We start from the raw sequence: 23,999 nt of genomic DNA on the forward strand, positions 1-23,999 counted from the left end.
GCCAGAGGGGAGAAGATCTAGAGATAAGGTTTGTTTTGCCAAAATCTGCTCAGGAATAAATCCTGGGAAAATCTCCCCTGAGCTGTGGTGTTACAGCTTTTGCCTACTTGAAAGTTAATTAAGCAGAGGGTGTGTTAAGTTCCTCTGTCATCGTAAATCTATTCTCTCGGATGTCCAAGGGTAGGAAGACTCCTGCCCTGCTGCTCCCCGGCTCTCTTTGCCTCTGCCTGGAGCATAAGGGATTGCTTTAGCATTCCACCTGCCTCCCTGGCTGCCAACCCTGGGGTCACCCAGAGGTAAGCACTGGTCAGGAAGCCTCAGGGAGCGCCCGCCCAGCGGGGATTAACTGCCTCACTGGGCTGCTGCCCTCCACAATTTTCTGGTCAGTAACTTTTTGAAAGGAGAGCGTGTCTAGTGTGGTAGGGAGGGGCAGGCAGGAGAGGATGATGAGAGATGAAGGGGGGGAAGAAGAAACGGGCTGGATCCTTTCCAAGACGGAAAACTGTCTGTCCAAGAACTTACCCAAAACACAGATGAAATATTCCTCCCTCCACCATTAAATTACCGTGAGCGAGTGGCTGTGCAACATCCTGACAGGCTGTGTAATGAGGAACACTGTGTCTCTTCTCCTTTAGTCCTCTGCATTTTCCTCTGTCCCAGCTGGGAACTTCTGTGTCTGTAAGAGTCATTTTCTCCAGGACTTGGCCTCCAGTCGGGACACACTTATTGCCAATTTAAAATTAAACTTAAAAGGGAAAGGGACACAGACCAGACTGAGACCTGTGGCTAGGTTTTGAAAATTGTGTTTCCTAATAAAATGAACCCTTTCCTAAACTGTAGGTCAGGATCTTTACAAATGCAGAGCCCACAAATCCTAAGTAGGGGCAGGATAAAGCTAAATGATGCCTTTCTTGCTTGTTGGCTGAGCAAAGAATAAAATGAGAGTCCCTTACATGCTCAGGGAAGTCAAGAGCCAACTTTAGGCTCACTGGAGCTCAGGAGGCATCAGAGAAACACAGCCCCAGGCCCACAATCATTCATCAGTTCAACAGTAAGCAAAAGTTTTTGTTCAGGAGCATTGAGCACATGATTATCCCCAATTCTTAAGCTGTCTGATTGAGTGGTTTGGTGAGAATGTTACAAACAATACAGCCGTATGGGGGCCAAACAGCAAATTGTCAAATGGCAGATTTGTGGAAGGGGAATTCAGGAGAGCAGAGGACTGATGAGTAGGTTTGCAGAAAATCTCAGGAGGCAGTAGTGGAGTAAAGACCATGGAAAACATTGGTGAAACTGCTGCAAGCAAGAAAAGGAGAAGTATTGCCTACACAGAAACACTATGGCAAAGCCATCTGTAAAGACAGAGTTCAGCAGAAACAGAAGCCTCAACTATGAGACTAATGCTGCAGCTAAAAGTCTTGTCTCTGTAAGATGTGATATCCTAAGAGGCCAGAGGGAAGGCTGTGCCAATTTAATTTGGCCAGATGTAAGAGAGAAATTGAAAGTCTCAAATGATCTTGTAGGAGCAGTCAAGCTTGAATTTGGACCAAAAGCACGTTATACTGAGTTTTGAGCTTTATCCATCTGTAAAAAGTAGCAGAAATGACGGCAGGAAACCTCACTTCCCACTGTGTCAGTAGGGAACTTTCACCTCTCACAAAAGAATAGTCTTTTTATTTACTGCTTCTCTGTTAGGCAGGCTGAAGCCTTCACCTGAGTGTGAACAGTATCAAGGACACGACATCTTCCCATGGAAAGAAAACAATCAATGCCGAAGTTAATGCTGTCAGCAGGATAAGCAGCAAATTCTGACTGCCCCAGATGGCTGAGGTTTTAATGGGGTCACCTTGCAAGACTTGCCTGTAGGATATTAAAAGTCCCAAAGTAACTGTTGGGGCATAAAAACTGTTATGTCCAAGAGTTGCATCACAGACAGATGTTCCTTTGACAGGTCATCCTTCGCTTAACTGTTCTTCCATGTATATTTCCTGACATTCATTGCATCAGTGGCAGCTCTTGGGAACAGGAGGCTGTATGGATGCTTGAAACAGATTAAAGTGAAGAGTGAGGGATCTACTTTTTGTTTTGCAATAGCAGTGTAAAAACCCTGGAGTGCTGGATATGTGGAGGTCAGTTTCTTGCCTTAGTCTCCTTGTCTCACACGTTATTTCTCCTTCTCTCCTCTTGCTTTCCTACCTTCCATCACTCTTCTGCTTGTCAGTTAATTTTTGACTGATCCAACCCTGCTAAGACATTGAAGTTCACACTGATGCAAACTCCGTAGGCATCAACCCTGACATTTTGCAGTGTTTTTTCCTCCCCTTTCCACAGAGATGTAGGTTGTGAGAGAGCAACCAAGCATGTGTGCTTATAGCTGAACAGTATTTTGTAAATATTTCCTGAAAGCTTGTGAAATTTCGCACATGTTCTTGATTTCCCTTCAAGTCTGCAGAGGAGGCATAAGAAATATTACCCTCTCTACTTCTGAGTTCAAAAGTGAGTCAGTAGCCACCAGTTTTACAAGCTTTCTGTAGATGCCAAGGCCTGATGGCCAAGGGTGATATGCTGAGGCTTTCGAAGACAGGCCAATACACTGCCCAAATTCTTAGCCATATGCTTTCTTACAGTTTTTAAGTCTGGTCACAGCTTTTTCCTTGAAAATGATTTCTCCTGAGAGAAGATTTCCCCTGAAGTGACTCTGGTGTATTTATACATGTTTCTGGCTAACCAACTCCTTGGGCCTTTGGTGATTTTCAGGATATAAGTCTATCAGTCTGGGTGTGTTTATGTTCGCAGATGACTTAGAATGAGATTAATTGTAAATTTAGCTCACTTGGGAAATGTTTGAGGGCCCAGGTACTTCTGGATTTTAGCCTTGCTTAGTCACACTGAAAGAGCTCTTTGACCCTACGAGAGATTAGTTTTAGTACCAGTTATGAGATGAGCTTAACTAGTCCTTAAAAGTAAACATGTTAAAGCTGTCTGCAAGAGATTTGTTGTGGGAAGGGAATACCATAGGTCTTAAGTTTTTATGTGTATCTTGCTGATATTAAGTTAATTGCAGGGACTGAGTTCTGAGCAGTGATGTAATTTAGGGTTGGGTTTTTTTTTTTTCCCTTAGTCTTTCAAGTCTTGGAAAACTCAAAGATTCTTAGATCTTTAAAAAGAGACACATTGAAACTTTAACCATTAAAAAGTCAGTTTGCCAGTCAGATTCATACCCACTATTCAATGGGAGAGGGAGCAACTGTAATCCTGGATCACAGGTTGACATAGCAATTTGTTGGAAATGGCACTCTGTTGGAAATAGCACTGTTTTGAGAGCAACAAAGCTGTGTCCTTTCTCAAAGCCCATTTTCTTATCCCCAACTGTAGAAGAAGAAGTAGATACCATACCAGATACACAGGAAGGTCTGTGACTTTTAGACTAAATGTCTCTTTCTCTGTGTATATCAAAAGCAGAAGAATTCATGATACAGAACATTTGCCAAGTGTTTGGTGTATTTGTCCTCTCAGCTTAAAGACCTGATTTTTTGTGTTAACTATTATGGGATAGAGCTACACGATACTCCAGGCCCATCCCCATGTAATAGAAAATCATTGTTACTCCTAAACAATGCAACAGGGCTGGCAAGGAAAACTCATCAAAGATATTCATCAAATAGTTGAAGTTGGAAGCATGTTTTAATTATGCTATATTTGAAGCAGAAGCAGTTTGACTCTAACAAAAGTTTCTTGCTGCAGATCATCCTGTGGGGTCGAACTGAAAAATGCCTGAAGGAGACCACAGAGGAAATAAGGATGATGGGTACAGAATGCCATTATTTCATCTGTGATGTAGGAAACAGAGAGGAGGTCTATCAACAGGCCAAAGCTGTGCGGGAAAAGGTTGGTGTCTGTGGAAACAGTTTGTGGGCAGAATTTGGTAACGAATCTTATTTGATGAGGAAATAATATATTGGCAAATTGGGCAAAAAAGAAGGGTGACCACCCAGATTATGTTGGACAAAATCTAGCTACCTGATACAAGGGATCTAGAAGGATTTCAGGGCTTATTGGGAAGAATAACAAAAGCTATGAAAATAATAATGTACTTAGGCAAGGATAAATATTCAGATATAATGGTGACCACTGATTTGTGGGGAGAGATTGGTTGTAAGAAGTCATCTGCTGCTTTTGCAGGTGGGTGATATCACCATCCTGGTGAACAACGCTGCTGTGGTCCATGGGAAGAGCCTGATGGACAGCGATGATGATGCACTGCTCAAATCACAACATATCAACACCCTGGGACAGTTCTGGGTAAGGTAAACTCTTGTGTGACATGTATTCCCAATTGGGAATGTCAGCCAGTCAACATTTGGCTGCTACTAGATCTTTCTAAATGCTGCTTAGTAAAATCAGTGTAACAGGAAAGAGACAGAAGAGCAATGTTGAGGGATAAAGCCCAGAAAAAGAAGTCTAAAAAGCCCAAATCTTACCAATAGTAACACAATATTTGATGCTTTTGTATCTGCAGTCCATGATTTCCACTAAAGTGTTGGATTTCTTTTGAGCTCAGGCTAGTTTTCTGTAAAGTGATGTGCATGGAGCATCAGAGGAGCATGAGGCTGTGTCACTCAGAGAAGAAATCTAGTGTGAAACTCCTTCCATTTTGAATTAGAGAATAGTAATAAAAAAAGAGCTTGTGATTTCATCACTGCATGGAAGATTTTATACATACAAAGCATCCTGGCCTTTATCTGTGGATACAGCTAACCTATGTGCCAGGACAGCTTTTGGTCTATTTCTACACAAACTTTGCCTGTTCAGGCTCTTTCAGAAAATGACAAAGCAGCAAGGTGCTCCCTCAGCTCCTTTCCTGGCACGCTGAACAGCATCCTTTGGCTTCTTGTCTCCCTGTCACCTTATTTTTTTCAGTAACTGTTGTTTTTGTTTTATCTCTGCTGAGCAAACCTTTTTTCTTTTCTTTCCTTTTCACTTTAGACCACCAAAGCATTCCTGCCAAGGATGCTGGAGCTACAGAATGGACATATTGTTTGCCTGAACTCTCTCCTGGCTTTGTCAGCCATCCCTGGTGCCATTGACTACTGCACTTCCAAAGCCTCGTCCTTTGCCTTTATGGAGAGTCTGACCTTGGGGCTGCTAGACTGTCCTGGAGTGAATGCCACAACAGTCCTGCCCTTCCACACCAGCACAGAGATGTTTCAGGGCATGAGAATCAGGTCAGTCCAGGGGAACTAGAATAAAGCATCTCATTTTAAATGAATCATCAGAATACACTCCTAATTAATGCTTTATTTAGTTAAGAGAATTTGATGTCTTATTTGGCTGCCTGGGAACAGAGGGTCACTCGAGGCCACCTGGGACTCATCAGACTGGTTCCCTCAGTTTGCTGGCATATTCATAAAGCCTGCCTGTACCGAGTGAGACATTTGCTGCTACAGAGAGAGTGGAAAGCTGTTTTTCTCTGAGTGTATTTGGGCCATATGCAGCCACTAGAGAGGGAGGGGAGGCAATCTGAAAATTGAGGTCATTCAAAAGAAGCACTCTGCAAATTACTTGAGAATTAACAGTACAAATTTCTTCTTTAGTTATTGAAGGACTTATTCTTTTTTTCCCATGGAAAGGGGTAACAGCCACTTAACTGAAGTAAGGCTGTCAGCCCTTCTCACCCCTGTCTAAGAGACCCAGCTAAATTCAAAGACTAACAGCTCACCAAATTAATAATTTCAATGAACAAAATAACCTATGAATATGGTTTGTACCCTCTTAGTCAAGAAAATACACAGTGTTGAGCTAGTGCTGGAGCTGGGAAAATCTTTATGTTTAGTATTAAAAGCAAGGGGGAAAAATATTTGTCTTTCACCTGTCAAGAATTTGAATCAAGCAAAGAGCAACAGAGAGGAAGAGGAAAAACACCAGCACTGAAGAGACAGCATTTTGATATTGGCTTACTTGCAGTTTAAGAAAATCCCTGAATCAAGGTTCTGACACTTCTGCCCTAAAGGCACCAACATGTCTATTCTTAACCATTTAGTTAACCCAGTAGTACTGGTTGGAACTGGGCTTTCTGCTTTCCAGCTTTCTGGCTGGAACTAGAACTTTCTCCTCCTTCCAGCCTGCTTTAGGGCATGTTTGAATGCCAGTAACCAATGACAGGATAGTGAGTAACAGGACTTGGACAGTGATATCTTGAAGAAGGAGCTTGGTTAACAATTACTTTATTTTTTACTTTATTTATTCAGGTTCCCTAATCTTTTTCCTCCTCTCAAGCCAGAGACAGTGGCTAGGAGGACAGTAGAAGCTGTTCAGATGAATCAAGCCTTCCTGATCCTTCCATGGACAATGCATGTTCTTGTCATCCTAAAAAGGTAAATATTTCCTTTGCCCAGCAATAGCCTGGCCAGGTAGGCAACACTGGCTTAGCCCTCTGTGCCTGCCCACCAAGGCAGACCTTGGTTTGACCATAACCCAATATCCAGGATCAGATTGGTTCATCCCTTCCTGTGAAAGACAGTCACAGAAGGACAAGGGAGAAACCTTTCAGAAATTCCCTTTGTAGATGTTTTCCTGGCTATAACCCCATTATGAAACCAGTGTCACTCCCCAAATTGGCATTGCTGAGGTCTTCTGAACTGGCATTTGTAATTAGGAAATTTCTTAACAGCATAGCATGTCATTGCTTTTGATTCACTGAGCCACTCTTTGGACTCCAGGCTTTACGTTGTCAAGGATTTCAGTACAATAAGATTTGTACATCCCAGCTGTATTTGAATTTGTGTATTTCAGAGTACAAGATTCTGCAGAGTGTTTGGGAGGAATGAAACATTCCAAGTTACAGGTTTTACAAATCTTTTTGGGTAACTACTTCTGTAGAGAAAGAGTGACCTGATGGAACCTTCTCCCTTCAGGCCTGCTCACAGCAGGATAGTGTCACACATTTTGTCTGTGCACTCTCACTAGCTGATTTTTGAGAGTATGTGTATTTACCTAGGTGTACATAAACATGTATTTACATATCCTCTTATTAGAACAGACCAAAAGGTTTGTCTGATGTGCTTGTTTTCATTCTGCTTCTCCTGCAGCATTCTCCCTCAGGCAGCACTTGAAGAAATCCACAAGTTTTCTGGGAGCTACACCTGCATGAACACTTTCAAAGGACGAACATAGACCTGATGGTGCAAGGACTGTTCTGCAGTGAAACCAACACAAGCATGAAAATCCTGACAGGACTGTGAATCAGCAGTCTTGGCTTTGAGCCTGTTCATGTGACTTGCGCTGCTCTGAGGCAACACATTTCTTGCAGGTCATATCCATAGTAACATGACCTTTGCACAGGATCAAATGACTAGACTATGGACCCTTGGAAAGAAAAACAAAACGTGTGAAATGTTTATATGCTGTTTAATTCTTTAGAGTTCAATTGTTAAATCTACACATAGTTTTAAGATGTAATTTTTGTTTCTGAAGTGTCTGTAGGCTGCCTCAGCTGAGAGGCCGTGCATCACACCCCATGCATACTTTATCCCCTCTCTTCAGAGGAACTGTTACCACAAACTGCTTCTGGTTTCATTTCAGCTTTTTGAATGGGGAACTTAAAGAATGCTTTGGAGAACTAAAAGTTGCAGACATGTAATGGAAGCTTCTTTCCCTTCCTTCACTTTACACCCGTTGATGAAGCTTTTCCCAACTCACATCAGGGAAGGAGCAAACTGTGGAGCAATGTTTTCTTTATTAAAGCCCACCCAGGACTTCTGTCTGGAAGGACTGTGCTGGGCCCAAGGAAGCTGTCTTCACCTGTGAAGACTGGAGAGGAATGCTCAGTCAGAAGAGCAGACAGTTTAAATAGTGGAAGATTCTCTCTGTCACTGAACTCATATATGAAATCTAATTGTCTTTCTGAATGTTCTTGTTCATTTATGATCAAATATATATCTATTTTTAGCATTAATTGCCACACATGTAGGCAGCATCACGTTGAGGATGAACTAAATCTAGATCTCAAGCTAGAGCCTGCTTGTGCAAACACACATTCACTGAGATAATCCATGCAGAGGAAAATCTATTGTATCAGTCTGCACAGTGCAGGAGGTGGAATAATGCTCTAAAAATAGAAGAGACAGTACCATAGTGCTCATGAAATGTGAGGTTTGGAAGCACAATTAGCAAAGACCTGACTAAATGCATGTTGAATTCAACTGGGAACGTCCCCATTGTTTTTTAGGGCCATTGAATCAGGCACTGATCAGCCAAAAGTAATAAATACTGCTTGGTCTGAAATGCCAGCAGCAGCTAGACATTATTTATTTTTGTAATGATATATTCTCTTTGACAGCCTAGTAAGAGCAACACTGCATTCCTATGCCAGATGCAGTGTGCAGCACTAGGCACAGTGATGTAGCTGAAACATACTGGAATACTACTAAAAGAGGAATTAATATAATTGCAATACAGGAAACTAGCAAACTGCAGAACACCTGAGTGAAGCACCTCAAGGAAGGCCACGTGGTTAAAGGAGTGACTTTAGGGCTCCTGACTTGAATTTCAAGCTTTTCCACAGAAGTCCCCTGTGAGCCGGGGCAAACTGCTTAATTTCATGGTGCCCCCTGACCTGCAAAGCAGATATTTCTAGGATTTCCCTACCTCAGAAATTATTTGACTACCTAAATGTTTGGCAAAAGCTCAGCAGATTCAAATGGAACATGCAGTGGAAAGCAAAAACATTATTTGTTCAGGAACTAAGAGCTTCTCTACAAAAATTCTGAAGAGGAAAAAAGCCCATATGCTGAAATACATCAGTTCTGAAAGATCTGAGTTCCAGCAGAAAAGCTGTGGGCTGTATTTGAGATACTCAGTTGGTATAAGCAGCCTTAAGGAATGGAGGTCGACTGCTTAGGTGCAATGATGGGAATGTTAAAATCTGAAGGCCTGAACCTGACTGCAAATCAGTAGATACATCTGTTCCTGAGCAGTTCAAGAGGAAGACACTGCCCACAGTGCAAGCTCCTCTGCCTGCATGGGTGTTCTGAGGAGCTGTCCTGTGTGGGTCAGCGCTTTCCTTCTGAGTACAGAACATACAAGCTGTAGCACTCTGCCAGCTTTGAAAAGGTTTTCTTACAATGTGGTGAACTCCTGGATGTCTGAGGCTCTCTGGAGAGGATGAAAAGAAACTTGGATGTCTCTCATTTTGACACTCACTTTAATAGATGCTTTCAGCTTTATTTTTGTGTCAATTTTTTGAGAAGAAAGCCAGTTCAGTGAAAACACAAGTGCACTGAGGGGAGAACCCTTCCAGAATCTGCCAGGAATACTGAAGGTACTGTATTTATCAAGAGATGCTTGGGAGGGGAAGGGATGATTATACAGACCTCCCCTTGTGCACTCTAATCCTTTCTAGTTTCTCATTAATCACAGCCAGGCATGCCAAGCTTGGAGATTCAAGAGCAAATGGAACTGGTGAAAGAGAGCACCCTGCAGTGTCTCCCTTAAATTAAACCTTTATGCTGAGATTCTCTTCACCAATACTAGTGTAAAAGTGAGGGGAAAACTAGCACAGATGTGAATTTAAGTACCCACTCATCCCCAAATCATGTCCCTTAGATGAATCTGTTCTTTTCCTGCACAGCATAAAAGATATTCCCTATCTTCAGAGGTTGTCTTACATACTAAGTGCTGTTGATTTCTTTCTAATGGATATAAACAAGCCAGACTCTCATCATCTCACTCCTCTCATACACACACACACACACACCTCCCAGCTTCCCTCTCTCTTTCCCTCAGGGTCTGTGAGCGGACAGCAGGTCAAATAGCAGTCACAGTGGGGGAGAGGTATGTGGCAAACAGAAAATAATGAGGAAAACATTGACTTTGCTTTTCAGATAGTAAGGGAAGAGTTGGGTAACAGAGTTTCTTCTCTTGCGTGTGTTTGGGATGGAACGCTCTCCATCCAGCGAGCTGCTCGCAGATTTGGAGTGAATACATTTGAAGACTTGTTTTTTTATACAGAAAGGCTCTTCTGGAATGCCTGCTGAGGTCTACTGTCCTTTTTTTCACATAAGGTTGGTATTGGGTAATCTTGAAGTGCTGCAAATGTCGACAAGCTTTGTTGAAGCCTAAGGCCTTCTCAAAGGAATTTCCGCCCTTTGACTTATTTTAATGTTGGTTTTCCTTGCTCCCTGCACTGCCTCCTGCTTTCCACTGCACAATTATTTCTTTCCCTTCTGTTTTCCTATGTCATTACTGCACTTTTCAGTGCCACCATCTTGAAGCCAGATGTCATACAAAGAGTCTGGAGTAAATAAAAATCAGGGTATATATTGCTTATCCTGCTGGAGGGATGGAGGTGAAGCTGTAGGAGCAGGTCACACAAGTTTCATGTGAAATTAGTTCTACTTGCTCCAATCTATGAAGAAGACTCTTTACTGTTGTTTTTATCCAGGAGATTGCTGCTGGTTTAAAATGTGAAGGATAGAGAAGTGTTAGCTGTTTTGGGACATAAAAAGACCTTATTTAAAAGGGAGGATTTGTCATTTCCAGGTGTTCTCAAGGGCTGGTGTTTACACCAAGTAATTTCAGAACTGGAGAGGCAGGGCAGGGAGAGGAGGAGTCCTTTGTGAGTAAATCTGATTCCTCATGTTCAATATCTGATTTGGTATTTTGCTTTTAATTAGAGTAAAAAAAAAAGAGCCTGTTCCCTCATGCACTCCTGGTGAACTTAAAGAGTCCTTCCAGCAATATCCCTGCTGATGGCATGTTTCTAGCAGGGTGAAGAAAAGGACTGAGGTCTGAAAGTGAGAACTGCACCCTACCAACTCACTCATTGTTCTGCTGAGGTTAAAAAGTGACTGAGTCCATCTCTATAGTTCTTCAAGGACTTCACAGAAAGTGCCTGGGCAAGTGATTCTGATGTTTGCAAAGAGAAACTTGTTGTGCTTTTATGTAATGTGTTAATTAGTGTGGGTGGATATGATCAGATCTAGTCCTGCAAGCCTTTTAGACAACTCCCTGAACACTCCTACCTTCAGATATTAACAGATAGCACTGCACTTGCCAAGTCTCATAAAAACCCTGTAACAGACCCAATGCAGAGCAGAGCATAAGTGGGTGCATTTAGTTTAAAGAGAACACATCTGTTTGTAGCAGACATTAATTTGGCCTAGTGTTTGCCTCTAGCTGAAATGCAACTGTTGAGAAAACATTACAAGGGTGACTTTAGACCATCTATTTTGTTTTTATTTCTTCATGTGGATTTAATAAACTTAATCTGCATGACAGCCACTTTTTTTTTACAGCACTTGTTCCTAAATTTAGGAGTGAAGCAAGATTATGTCAAATGTAATCTTGTGCTTTTTTCACCAACCAACCGGCAGCCCCAAGAATCAGAATATCCTGCAGTGTCTTTGCAGCTCTCCTCTCCCTGGTGCTAAGATCCTGCAGCCTGGCATTGCTCCTCAGCCTGCTGGAGTTTGGAGACTGAGGGAAACTCATCAGTCCCAAGTAGCTGTTACAGTCTGTAGTGAACCGAGTCCTCCTTGTTAAAGGGCTTTTCTGAAGGAGATTGTGAGATGTGAAGAGTGACAGGCACCTCTCACAGGCTTCAGCAAGTCACTTTGAGAAAGACATGAGGAAAACCAGCACTTCACCTTCTCCTTGCTACTCATTCCCTTTTATCTGGTCTTTCCTGTGAGAAGCTGGCAATCCAGTCACTTTTCTGACTGATAAACTGTCTCTCTTCCCACCCTCTGCTCTACTAAGGCTGCCTCTTCAGTACCTTCAGAGAGTCAACAGCTTCAACAGAAACAACCTTTTCTGTATTCTTGAGGTGAGTCTGATGTGTTAGAGAGATCAGACCATTTTGAGGGGGCTGAGGTACCCCAGCCTGTAGACTACAGCTGGAAGACAAGGGACACAACTTGAATGTTGCCAGTACTACCGAAGGCAGGGAGTTCCCCTTGCTCCTGCCATCTTTTCTTGATACCTAACGCCCTCTTTTGTTTGTGGAACAGATCCCTCAAGCTGACACTTTAGCAGAAACACATAAACACATACAGATCCAGCCTGTGTGGACTGGGTACAACTGAAAAGCATAGACCTCTCAGGAGACAATTTATGTCTCCACACCTCTCCAAAGAGTCCAAATGTGTTCCTTGTGTTCACTTTTTCTATGGGTCTTGTGACATATGAACACAGAAGAAAACCCAAGGCAAGGCTGTATGCTGATTTTTCTGCATAAATCCAGAAAAGCAGTTCTTTCTCAAATGAAGGAAGAAAGCACTCTAATTTGAGCTGGAGAGTGCCTGAGGAGTTAAGTATATGAGAAAACAGAATAGAGGAGCTTTTAGGAGGAGGGTGATGCCCTAAACAGAGGTGAGGTGCCACCTTATGTGGTGGAATGTGATTTCCATCCAGACATGAAGTCTATAAAAGAAGCATGTTGTTACTCCTGCTCATTCCTGAGGGTCACCATGCCCCATAAAGCAGGCCATTAACTTTGTAGTTTGCTGGCTCGGAACACCCCAATACATCAGTTACTGTTTGCTTGTCTCCTGCTTTTTTTGGGGGGGAAGGAAAAGCAACCAATACATGTGAAAACAAGGAAAGGTCAGTTTGACTCACCACTCACTTTTTCCTAGCCAGCTGCAGTGATCATCCATCATGCATAGATATTACAGGGACATGTGTTTCTCTGGCTTGTGGTAGGAATTGTCCTGACCTAGTGCTACTAGATGGATGTAGTTGGGTTTCCTGCTTTGGTTTTTTTTTTCTTATGCAAAAGCTTTTTTTCATTTGAATTTTATTTATCTGAAAGAGTTCCCTCTGTATCATACAGACTTCTCAGAGACACACATCCTAGCCATGGCATTTCCCTGCCTGTGTTAGTCAAATGATAATGAAAAGAGTACAAACATGAAGAAAAGTTGCTGCTGGACGTGTTCCCCAAGCATCTTCTTCCTCAAGCCACATAGATTTAAAGCAGAGGAACACTACTGGAAGATCAATGCCTTAATTCTAGATATCTTAGAAGCCTCCTGGCTTCTGCATGAATACAACCCTAGGATCCAAAAACTGACTTCCTATGTGTCTTCTGAGGCAGTTTGCTGCTGAGACTGGTTACCTGAGCAAATCATCGGTGCAGAGAAAGACTGGAAAGCTGCAGTACACATCATCACTGAACAAAGGGATTTAAACCTCTGGCCCCACAAGACACTTTTAAAAAAAATGGGTTAAAGATGACACATGATAGCCAGCACAAACCCAAGTACTGCAGTGAGATCTTCAGTTGCCCTTAGGTACCTGAGAGTAGCTTACATGACTATCAGAAGTCCTGCCTTGTATTTCACCTCTGCCTGGTTTCTTTCCTTGAACCATCGTGTGCAAAGTGTGAGTACATTAGCTGAAATGCTTCTCCACCTCCTTTTTCTACCATTAGGCACCTTGGAGCACAGCCACCAGCTGCTGCTCCTTGCTTTGGCCATTGCTATTGATCTGATGAGTGTTCCAACATACTGTTCAGACACTCTAGACTCAATATTAGCTGTAAGAAGAGGAGGCAATTCATTGCTGTCTTTTCCAGGAGAGTCAACTATTAGTGCTATTAGTGCCTTTATGCAGAGAGAGGACTGAAATAAATGCAAGAGTGATCCAGTTTCTGGAGTATTTTGGCTATATGGAAAATACTGTCATATGGAATAAGGGATTGTAACAAAAAAGGGCTCATTGCAGAAGAATGTTAACAGAGGATGGAAATGGTCACAATGGAAAACAAGTGATATCCAAATAGGCATTTCCTCTTCCTGGAGTCTGCTGGGAATGCTGATTTCAGGCTGATATGTCATGAGAGTTCACTCTCATGGTCATCACAGCCCTGCAACTTTGCCTTTACCAGTACTAGCAGAGGTGACAAGCTCATTGTCTCTGCTCTCTCAACTGTTCAGTGTAGAAAAATAAGTGCTTTTTAAAAATCAATCAATCCATGCATCTGAGAACAAAGCAATTCTTTGGTTCAGTGTCAGCCATAGAGAATGGGGAAGGCTCTCTCGGGTACCAGAAAGAGAAGCCACAGATGGCATCTCCAAGCTGGTTCCTTGAGGTCTCATTTCCCCTTGTTAAGAATAAAGAAAGCATTTCCCTTTAAAAACCTCTTCATACTGTCAGATTTGCCAGTGGCTCCTAATAGTAGTCAACAGAGGAAGTTACACTCCATCTTTCTTCTTTGGTCAACTGAGTTCTTGCAAACGAACTCTCCAGAGTTCTCTCTTTTGAATGAGCCACGGGATACATGCTGGATTTATTTTAGTTGGGTTTATATTAGGTCTGATTTTTACTGATCTCTTCATTTTTCATCATTTTATCTGTCTCTTCTGACTCTTCCTGCTGTCGAGGTCTGTGTTTGAGAGTTTCTGAGCCAGAATGCAGATTAGTTGTCTCTGTGCCTTCCCTTCAGGCAGTCTCTCACCTGTGCATGCCTGTGTCCACACTTTCTTAGACATTAACACTGCAGACTGCCCTAAATATCTTTCAGATTAGCTTCCTTTAAAGCATTAAGTGTACCAAAAGCCAAAAGAGCTAGCTTTACTTCTGCTTAAGGGGTTGATGACTGCATATTCTTTTTCACACTTGCAGGATTTGAATTTGAACTGGAAAGGACTGCCAGGTAGTGGTTGGCCAGAAGGTCACTTCATGGTTGAAGGGGGAATTATAAGCTAAAAGCCAAGCAACGAAGGAAAGGTTTGCTGAAAAAGACAGTATGTGCATGAGAAGTCTAGAAAGTGCAAACAGGATAACATCCCCACTTTTTGGGGCAGAGGATTGGCATTTATAGATCAGTTCTGAAGTAGAAAATGATTACATAGAAAAGCACATGAAGCCTTGCCACCTGCCTGAATAATGGGGTATGGTGCAAGCCCTGAATTGCAGGGTACCCAGCACCACTGGTTGATTTCTGCTGATAATTTATCATTCAGGAATATTAAAATAGGTTTTTCTTGTGATATCTAAAAGTGTTCTTCTGGAGTATAAACTGCACATCACATTGGATAGGCTTTTAAGGCTGGAAAGTCTACTCACATTCTAGTGATCTTCATCACAGCCAGCTGGACTGTTTGACATGGGCAATTCTTGCTGTAAAATTAGCCTGTTTTCCTTCAATGGATTCTTTTTAAATAGACTCCTTTCAAGCCTTCATCGATCCAATTCTTTATACACTTAATGGTTCTCACCCAATGACTTGCTTGCAAGCCATTCAGCATAACCACTGCTTTGAGTGCTTGCTGTTCATTAAAGTATAGCTTTCCTGTGGAACTGGCCATCCAGATCACATAGTGGCTTTGCTTTCCTCTGGCTGGATGCCTTCCAATCCCACAGAAAGCTTTCTAGGGGCTCCAGTATGTCTGATGATGACTGGGAGATGGCTTCTGGCAACAATATTAATGCAAATGCATACTTGAATCCATTCTCATGACATATTCCAATCTTGCAATCAAAAACGTGCTTATAGACATTTTCAAGGGAAAAAAATCCCCCTGACTTGGGCTAACGTCAAAAGTGCATTTGCCTTTACTTATAGCAGAAACCAGTCACAGTTTGGTTTTGTTTCTTTCACTGGATTCACCTCTCAGCCTCAGGACATCAAAGAGGGGGAAAAAAAATCACACTATGCTGATCCTAGAAATAGTTAATAGTAAAAGTCATCTCCTGGCATCAGGGCATGGCATATTTCCTTGTGAGAGGAATGGCATTGTGATCTTTTAGAGACTTGTTTTGCTGCATACTCACCCCTAGTTCACTGAAGAAAATAAATCCACAAGTAGAATAAAGCTGTACATTTGGAAAGTGAGCAAATGTAGAAAAGGAGGCAGAATATCTGAATGCACTGAGAGCACAGGTTGTGCTTGCTGCTGAGCATAATTAATTCAGTTCCTAATGTTCCTGTTCTCCCTCTTCCCTCTAAATACAGATTTGAAACTCCTGTATCAAAACTACAAGTGTTAGTATTTTGACATATACCCTTGCAAACCTTCCCTGATTGCTATTATATACAGAGGGCAAGGGTGAAACAGCAAACTGTACGTGCAGCCTTGCCTGGTGTCACAGAATGAGATAATATATGTTTGCACTGATGGTATAAACCTTAGGGCCACCCTGAAGCCTTTGCACAATGGCAGCTTAGACCATGGGTTCCTGGCCTATGGTTCAGAGACAAGTGCTGCCACTGCTGACAAACACAGCAAAATATGGTATGTGCCCCTGAACTGTTGCTTGTATCTGTATATAGGCAAACCCTCCTGGCAAATTCATAATCAGGTTTTCACACTTAACCCGTTAGATCTGAAATACATCTTCCTCCTAATGCCACAATTGCAACATTTCCATGCCTTAAAATAAAGCAGGTCTTGAAAACCTGGCCTTTTGGCTCCTCCCTGCTAGCTTGCAAGGTGTGTTTTGGGCAAAGGGGAAAGATACCTGCTGTACTAAATTGGCCTAGAAGTGCAAAGGTTCTGGTTTAATGGCAGAAATGTTTGCTTGGGGTACTCAGGATGGGGTTTTTTCCCTCAGAGCTTTTAGCAAATGTAGCTTTTGTTTGCATTTTTCTGTGGTATGTGTTTACTGTTCAGTTGTGCTGCACATGCTGTGAGAAATTAAGCCATTATGTTGGTATTCTTACCCCCTTCTCCTGCTTTCATTCTTTTTACACCCCCCCTCCCTTTCAAAATCCTTACAATTCCTTTCATTATTTGATGTTAACAGGACAAAAGAAATAAATACATGAAAGAAGATACAAGCTGTGTTTCTGTTTTACTTTGGAGCTGCTGTGGTAACTGAATACCAGTCTGCAAGGTCAGAAAGGGGAAAAAAAAGGGGAAAAAGAAAACTGCCAGCAAACCTCAGTGCTCAAGCCACAGGTTGCATTGCCTATTGTAAAGCAATTTTCAGCCCACATGCCTAAAGAACGTAACAGTCGCTCTGTAAATCTCCGAGTGTTTCATATAGTTTCCTTGTCATGCGGCCATTAAGTTTTATAACCTTTATATTTCAAGTGAAACAATGAACGTGAATTCCTTCGAAATGTCCTGATAGATTCCACATGTGAGCAAGTCTTAATATTTGTGTTGCTCAGCAGGTAGCAAACCCGCCTGTGGGACGGTTGCTCTTGGCCACGGAGCTCGGACGTTGCCTCGCCGGGGGATGAACTCCCGCTCCCGCCGAGCGGCCGCGGCCCGGCCCTGCGTGTCCCGCCGGCCGGCGCCTGAGATGACTGTCCAAACACGCTCCGGCACCGCGCTGTCCCGCCAGCACAGCCCCTCGGGTTTGTGCAGGACCTGCTGGGAGTCACGCGTGTCAGCAGCCTCGCCCTCGCTGTGTCCTGTCAGAGGTATGGACGCTGTACGCCCCTGATTTCTCCTCTCTCTCTGCCGCCATGTTGTGCTCCACAGGCCCCACACACCCGGGCTGCCATTAACGCTGCTCCTGCCCACATGCCACAGAACCTTCTGGAGCGGTGAGGATGGGGAGGAGGTGGCAGTGGTGAGGCACAGTGCCCTCAGAGATCAGAGAACCACAGAATTGGTTTGGTTGTTAAAGCCCTTGAAGCTGCTGCAGTCCCAGCCCTGCCCTCACCCTGCCCAGCCCAGCACTGACCCACAGCCTCAGCACCTCAGCTCCAGGGCTTTGGGATCCCTCCAGGGCTGGGCACTCCCCCAGCTCCCTGGGCAGCCTGGCACAGGGGCTCACACCCCTCTCAGGGAAACAGTTCTGCCTCAGCTCCAGCCTCAACCTCCCCTGGGGCAACTGCAGCCCAATTCCCCTTGTCCTGTCATTCATGGCTGGAGAGAAGAAACTGGCACCCCCTCACTGCAGCCTCCTGTCAGGGAGTGTCAGAGAGTGCTCCTGTCTCCCCTCAGCCTCCTCTTCTCCAGGCTCAACACCCCCATTCCCTCAGCCCCTCCCCAGCCCCTTGTGCTCCATCCCCTTCCCCAGCTCTGTGCCCAGCTCTGGACATTCTCCAGCCCCCTCAATGTCTTTCCTGTAGCGAGTGGTCCAACACTGAATCACAGAACACAGTATTTGAGGTGTGTCCTCACCAGGGCCTAGTACTGGGCCATAATCATTGCCCCTGTAATTAGATTGAGAAAAAACCACCAAACCCAGCCCAAAACAAAAAAGCAAAGGTGCTGTTTTGCCCTGGCTGCTCCCAGGCCCATGGTGTGGGTGGGTGACTGGCCTGGTTGCCACAGAGCTGCCATCAGTAGCTGCAGGCCACCCTCCTGAGCCACAGCTACAACTTGCTACCCAGACATGGCGTGGCTTTTGCTTTGAGCATACTACCTAAAGTTCTCAGTAATAAGCCAGACCCTTAGGTATGAGGGTCTGCTGTCAGAGTTAATCCAGACACACATTCATGACAGAAGCAGCAAGTGGAAGTGCATCGAACCTTAAGTATGTGGAAGTGGAGGATTTATGTTTGTGGAGCTCTGTCAGTGATCACAGGGGAGAGATTTCCTCCCATTTATGGAATCGTCAAGAACAAAAGAACCTGCCAGAGAGACCAAAATGCTGAGTTTCTGATTGCTGCCCTCATGATTTCATAATGTGAGGGGTTTGGAGAGGAGGGGTTGAAGGTGTTGGGGGTTTTTGTTGGGTTTTTTTTTCACAACCAGCAGGAGCTTTTAAACTGGAAAAGCTGAAATAAGTCAGATAAGTTGAAAAGAGGACATTGATTTCCTTTAAAGTTTGACATGTTTACCGTCCTCATGAATGTTGTCATTTGTAAAGTGTCTGGATTATCACAAGTTCTTTTCTGATATCCACAGGCACTGTGGTTTTTGGGATAGGCCAGAATGATTAAAATTGCTGCAGTTTTGTTGTGTTTTTTATAACTAAGTGATTCCTAAACCACAAGTTTAGGGATTTGAACTGCACTGCAGCTTGCCTTTGATTTTCCCATGCTGGTATGGTATCTTTTGAAGTATTTTTGCCTTTCTGCATGGCAGATGGAAGGAGCAAACTGGGAGATATGGCACTTGAACTCCATGTGCTATCTTTGACTTCTGCTGTATCGATTCTCTGCCCTTTTGAATAGCTTCAGAACTTTTGAAGAGCTGTTAAAATCTCTCACAAAGGCTTTGAAAGTTTTCACAAAGGACTCCTTGTATGGAAATTACCATTGTGTGTTATTTTCATAGCTTAATCATCCTGATGCAACGGTAGGTGAGTGTCTGTGCTGGTCCTGCTTTTGGGAAATACAGATACTGTGTGAGTTATGTAATGTGGGTAAGGGTTTGGGGTGTAGCCTCTGTTGTCTCACGTTTACTGTCTTCCTGACAGCCTTGCTTGGCTCTCCTTAGCAATTTTCATGCCTTGCAAATATGCAGGGGGTAGGTGGGGGATGCTAGATCCTGTTCTTTGATAAGGGCTCAGGATTCCTTTAATAACAAGGACTCTTTGTTGCAAACTGGTCTTTTGCTACCTTGGTGTGGGAGTGGTGAGGTTTGAAATGGATGGTGTCACTAAATTAGTGACCACATCAGAACTGCTCCAGTCTGCACTGCTTCCAGACAAATTAAGCCATGTGTCAAGGTGAGGTCATCTGGTGATCCTGAGAAGCCAATTTAATATTATTCTTAGACCATAAGGAATTTGCACTTACTGGAAAGCTGTCAGGCTGTGTGTGTGCCCCCCTCAAATCAGCAGCTTTGTTCTCTGAGTGTACAGTGTTATTGTAATGGAGTTTTGGGGCACTCTCATGATACAGATTGTTAATAATAAGCTGCTTGTGAGAGTTTATACTGGAGCTAAAGCAGCTTAGGTGTATCACAGCCATGGAACAGCTACGAGGTCCTTTGTCAGGTCAAAGAGTATAATGCAGTTAAGGTTTACAGGAAACACGTTCTTCTCAATTAGCAGAGTCTAGTCACATCCTAACTCAACCTCTCCTAGAGGCAGAGGCTGCCAGCAGGTGGGTTTAAAATCATGTTGATTCTTGGGAGTCCAAGATTAAACATGAAAGAGAGTCCGAGCTGCTCGGTCAAGCAGAGAAAGCACGACGGGGTTGGTTGGTGCCCTGCTTTCTGCTGATGTCTGTGGACATTGAGAAGGCCAGCAAATACGCCTTGTGTCACCCCAGAGGGTGCTGGGAGCGGTCCTGAGCACAGCAGGGAAATAAGGAAAGCCTGCCAGAAATGCACCTTCTTGGGCAGTTTTTCCACTGGTTTGCATCAGCTGCTGTGGAGCTCTGACGTGTGGGACCCAGGGGTGGTGGTGAGGAGGTGAAACTGGTGCCCGGCTGCTGTCTGCACGGTGGGGGTTGGCTTCAGGGTGTTCTTGTGCCTCTTTTGTGGGAAAGTCGTAGGCTATTGCTGAAGGGAAAACTGCTCAGCAGCTTCTGAGAGAACCTTTTCTGTATTCTGCAGTACAAGTAGCTTAAAGGTCCATGGATCAGGGAAACCTTTTATCCACAGAGCAGCAATGGCATGACTCCCTACCTCAGCCCTTCCTTCCATGGGATCTGAAGGGAGAAAAGCCATCTAGGTTCTTCCTGCTTATGCTGTGACTTACACAGTTACTGCTCTGTGGCACCAGAGCTGGGGAAGGGTCTGGAGAATGAGTCTGATGGGAAGCAGCTGAGGGAGCTGGGGGTGTTTAGCCTGCAGAAAAGGAGGCTGAGGGGATCACCTCTGAAAGGAGGTTATCGTGAGGTGGGGGTTGGTCTCTTCTCCCAAGTTGCAAGTGTCAGAACACGAGGAAATGGGCTCAAGTTGCCAGGTGAGGTTGAAATTGGAGCTGATGCAGAACTGTTTCCCAGAGAGGGGTGTCAGCCCCTGTGCCAGGGAGCTGGGGGAGTGCCCAGCCCTGGAGGGATCCCAAAGCCCTGGAGCTGAGGTGCTGAGGGCTGTGGGTCAGTGCTGGGCTGGGCAGGGTGAGGGGAGGGGTGGGACTGCAGCATCTTCAAGGGCTTTTCCAACTGAAACTGTTCTCTGATTCTATGTCTGTTGTGTTCCTTTTGAGGATCCTGAGCTGCAGAAACGAGATAAAAGACATACTGAGCTAACTGGTATCGTAGAGATGATTTAGTAAGAACTGTGCACCAGCCCACTTGCAAGGGCTGGCAAAGTGGATCAGGGATCCATGATGTAAATACAGCCTTAGGAAATGCTGCATCCTTGGGAGAGTGACAGGGTGCAGAGGCAGTGGGGTTGCAGGTGGGTGCCATCTGGCCTTGGGAAAACTGATAAGCTCAAACACAGTATCCAGTGGTGTTGCCAACTGTAGAACTTTTCTGTTTGCTCCTGAGGATGAGGCCAGTTTGGAAGCTTAGGACATAAATAATCATTATCTCTGCAGTGCAAGGGCTCTGGCTCTGTGCTGAGCCCTCTGTCCCAGCCCCCGCTCCATTCAGCAGGGTCAGGGAGAAGGGAATCAGAGGCGGTGTCTTTGGCTGACATGAACCCGCTGGGGAGGGATGAGAGGAAGGGGGTCTTGGGGGCTGGGTTCAGAGCAAGGTTAGCCAAATATCGGATAAATTAAGCAAGAGAAACAGACAGCTCAGCTTGCAGTGAACTTTTCACCCAGCTAACCTGTTCCTCACCCTGCATTGCACAGGTGGAGTACAACTCAAGTAGAGCACAACCCTTGCTCTCCCTGCCTCCTGTTTTTGCTGTAAAGCATGGCCAAGGGGAGAGCAGGAACTGAACGGAGTTTGTTTTGCTGTTTGAAGTCCAAGAACTATTATAGTGCTAATTGCTGTCTTAAGAGCACTGAAGTTAACAGCACTAATTGCAGAGGGGTTCCTCATTGTTTGTGTAGAAGGAGGACCAATCATTTCTGGTCATTGAGGACTGGGAAGGAATTCCATACTGGATGGCCAAGGAACAAATGACAGTGTCTCAACAGGGATGATCAGAGATTCCTTGTGGGAAAATGCAACGCTGGTGGGAATCCAGTCAGTTCTGGTGTTTATATTTCTCTGACTTTTCTTCTGCATTTGCAGTGCAAGTAAATACAAATAATTGCTGACAGATGTTGTAGAAGCACAGCATTATGCTAACCATTAAGCTTAATTTTTGCCTTAGTTAATAATATATATTGATAACTAGACACAGCATACTGAGGCTCTTTCTGACATCACCTTTATGTAATAGGCTTTGCTCCAGAGGTGCAGTGTGGAACTGAGAGCTGAATTTGTTCTGTTGAACCTTCCTTAAATCCCTACTGCTTCCTCTCCCTCTGTCTCCTTCTCCTCTCCTCTCCCAGGAGACCTCCAAGCAAATTACAGTTACTGGGTTTTAAGCAGTTGCTCCACCACAATCAGTGTGTGGATGTGAGGCTGAAGCTTTTGATATGCTTTTTAGACTGTTTTTCTGGTTTGTGTTGTGGCAGATTTGTTGGGGACTAATACCTGGTAAAGCAATTCAGCCCCATTATTAAGCTAAAATAAAACTGTTGTGAAATTGAGACTCTGGAGTTCTCTTTGATCTTCCTTTTTCCTTTCCACTCACCCTAGGTAAGGAAGGTCTGATGTACAGTATGTCCAGGAGTTAAGTCCTGTATTTTACTGTGTGCCTGCTTGAATTCCATAAACCAGGGGTCCTTGCTGACCTCCTGCCTTAAAAAGCTTTTACCAGTAGTGCACTTTCAGATGGCAAATGCTGGGAGCTCTGTCTCTGAAATGGAAAGAGCACTTTTATAAACCTAATATCTGACTGCAGGGAACTGTGAGCTGTCCTGGAGCAGTACATATTTTCAGTTTTGCCTCCTGCTCTGCTCAGTGCAGAATGATTTCCACCCCTCATTTTGCACGTGGGAAAAAGGTCAAGTTCTTGGCCTACATAGAAATGTCAGTTCCCATCGAGCTCCTCAGCCCCTGCCAGGTTTACATTAGGTGATTGGCTTCAAATTAGTACTAACAGCATCACCTGTGGTATCCCCCTTCCCCGGGTGCTGAGGAAGGACAAGAGCTCAGACATGCTCACATTTGCATTCAGGTCAGCCCTGTGTGGCAGGTGAACGTCAGGCTTCAGCTGCCCCAGTGGTTCCACTCTTGGATACAGAGTGGTGGAAAGTGTGAGGAGGGAAGGCCATGCCTGCTGTGGAGATCACTGCTACCATCTGCAGTTTGCTTGCACCTCCTGTACCAGAGGACAAGAAGGTAATTTTGCTTTCTTAACATTCCAGTATTTTGCCTATCAATCAGGTGAGAAATAACTGTGGACAGACACAGGAGCTCAGTGTTGACAGGAGAGGGCTGTGGCTTGGTGGATGGGAAAAGTGGGAGTCTGTTAGCAGAGGGTGTGGAGAAAGGGAGGATGAACTGTATTGTGGTTGTCATTGAGCTCCTGAGCCTGCCTGTTGCTAATGCCACCAGTTATTCATCAAACAGTTTTTCTTCTCACATAGTTGTTTAAGAAAGATTAAAGGAGTAGTTGCAATCTGCCTAAAGCAGCACTGCTCTCTGCTGCCCCTTCCCCTGCAACGACAGGAGCGTTCTGGTAGGTTTGGTGAGCCCAACCACAGAATGAATTCTGTTTAAACTCACTTTTGTTTTGTTTTAGTTTTATTTAGCCCTCCTGGTTTTTCTTTTCTCCCTTGGGATGGTTCTGGCTGGCTAATTTTACAACCTGTAGTTTCAGATGCAAATACCACCACGGGGTAGAGGGCAAGGACAAGTTCAGTGGTCATCAGATAAGTGAGACCACGCCTTTCCCATAGGTTTAGGCAGTCAGCAGAGCTCTAAGTAACATCACAATCTTCCTAAAGACACATTTTCTTGTCTGATCTGTCAGAATATATATTCCCCACAAAAGTTGCTCCCTTTTAGATGTGTTAGTAAAGTTTCCCAGATCTATTTGGTCATTCACCTCCTGGTTTGAAACCCTTGTGTCATTGTAGGCTTGTTTCTTCTAGTGTATTTTTTACTGCCCCTTGAGTGACATTGTTTAAGTGATGAGACTCTGAGAGATGATTCATACCAAGAAAAGATCTAATAATTGTTACCAGTTATT

The 23,999-nt window shown here is 44.1% G+C and overlaps 1 protein-coding gene across 4 annotated transcripts in view; it reads left to right on the forward strand.

The window, feature by feature from the left end:
* The window catches only part of DHRS3 (dehydrogenase/reductase 3), a 30,434-nt gene extending 17,896 nt beyond the window's left edge, over window positions 1–12,538 (forward strand). For 2 of the 4 annotated variants that reach the window (XM_010210010.2, XM_062013079.1), the window contains 5 exons: window positions 3,745–3,888; window positions 4,183–4,302; window positions 4,987–5,225; window positions 6,249–6,374; window positions 7,089–12,538. In XM_010210010.2, coding sequence (XP_010208312.2) covers window positions 3,745–3,888; window positions 4,183–4,302; window positions 4,987–5,225; window positions 6,249–6,374; window positions 7,089–7,173 — 714 coding nt within the window. In that variant the 3' untranslated portion in view covers window positions 7,174–12,538. The remainder of the gene's footprint in view (window positions 1–3,744; window positions 3,889–4,182; window positions 4,303–4,986; window positions 5,226–6,248; window positions 6,375–7,088) is intronic. The other 2 variants (XR_009820213.1, XR_009820212.1) reach the window with 2 other exon arrangements.
* Window positions 12,539–23,999: the final 11,461 nt, after the last annotated feature.

This window comes from Colius striatus, chromosome 21 (genome assembly GCF_028858725.1).
Source record: "Colius striatus isolate bColStr4 chromosome 21, bColStr4.1.hap1, whole genome shotgun sequence".
NCBI lineage: Eukaryota > Metazoa > Chordata > Aves > Coliiformes > Coliidae > Colius > Colius striatus.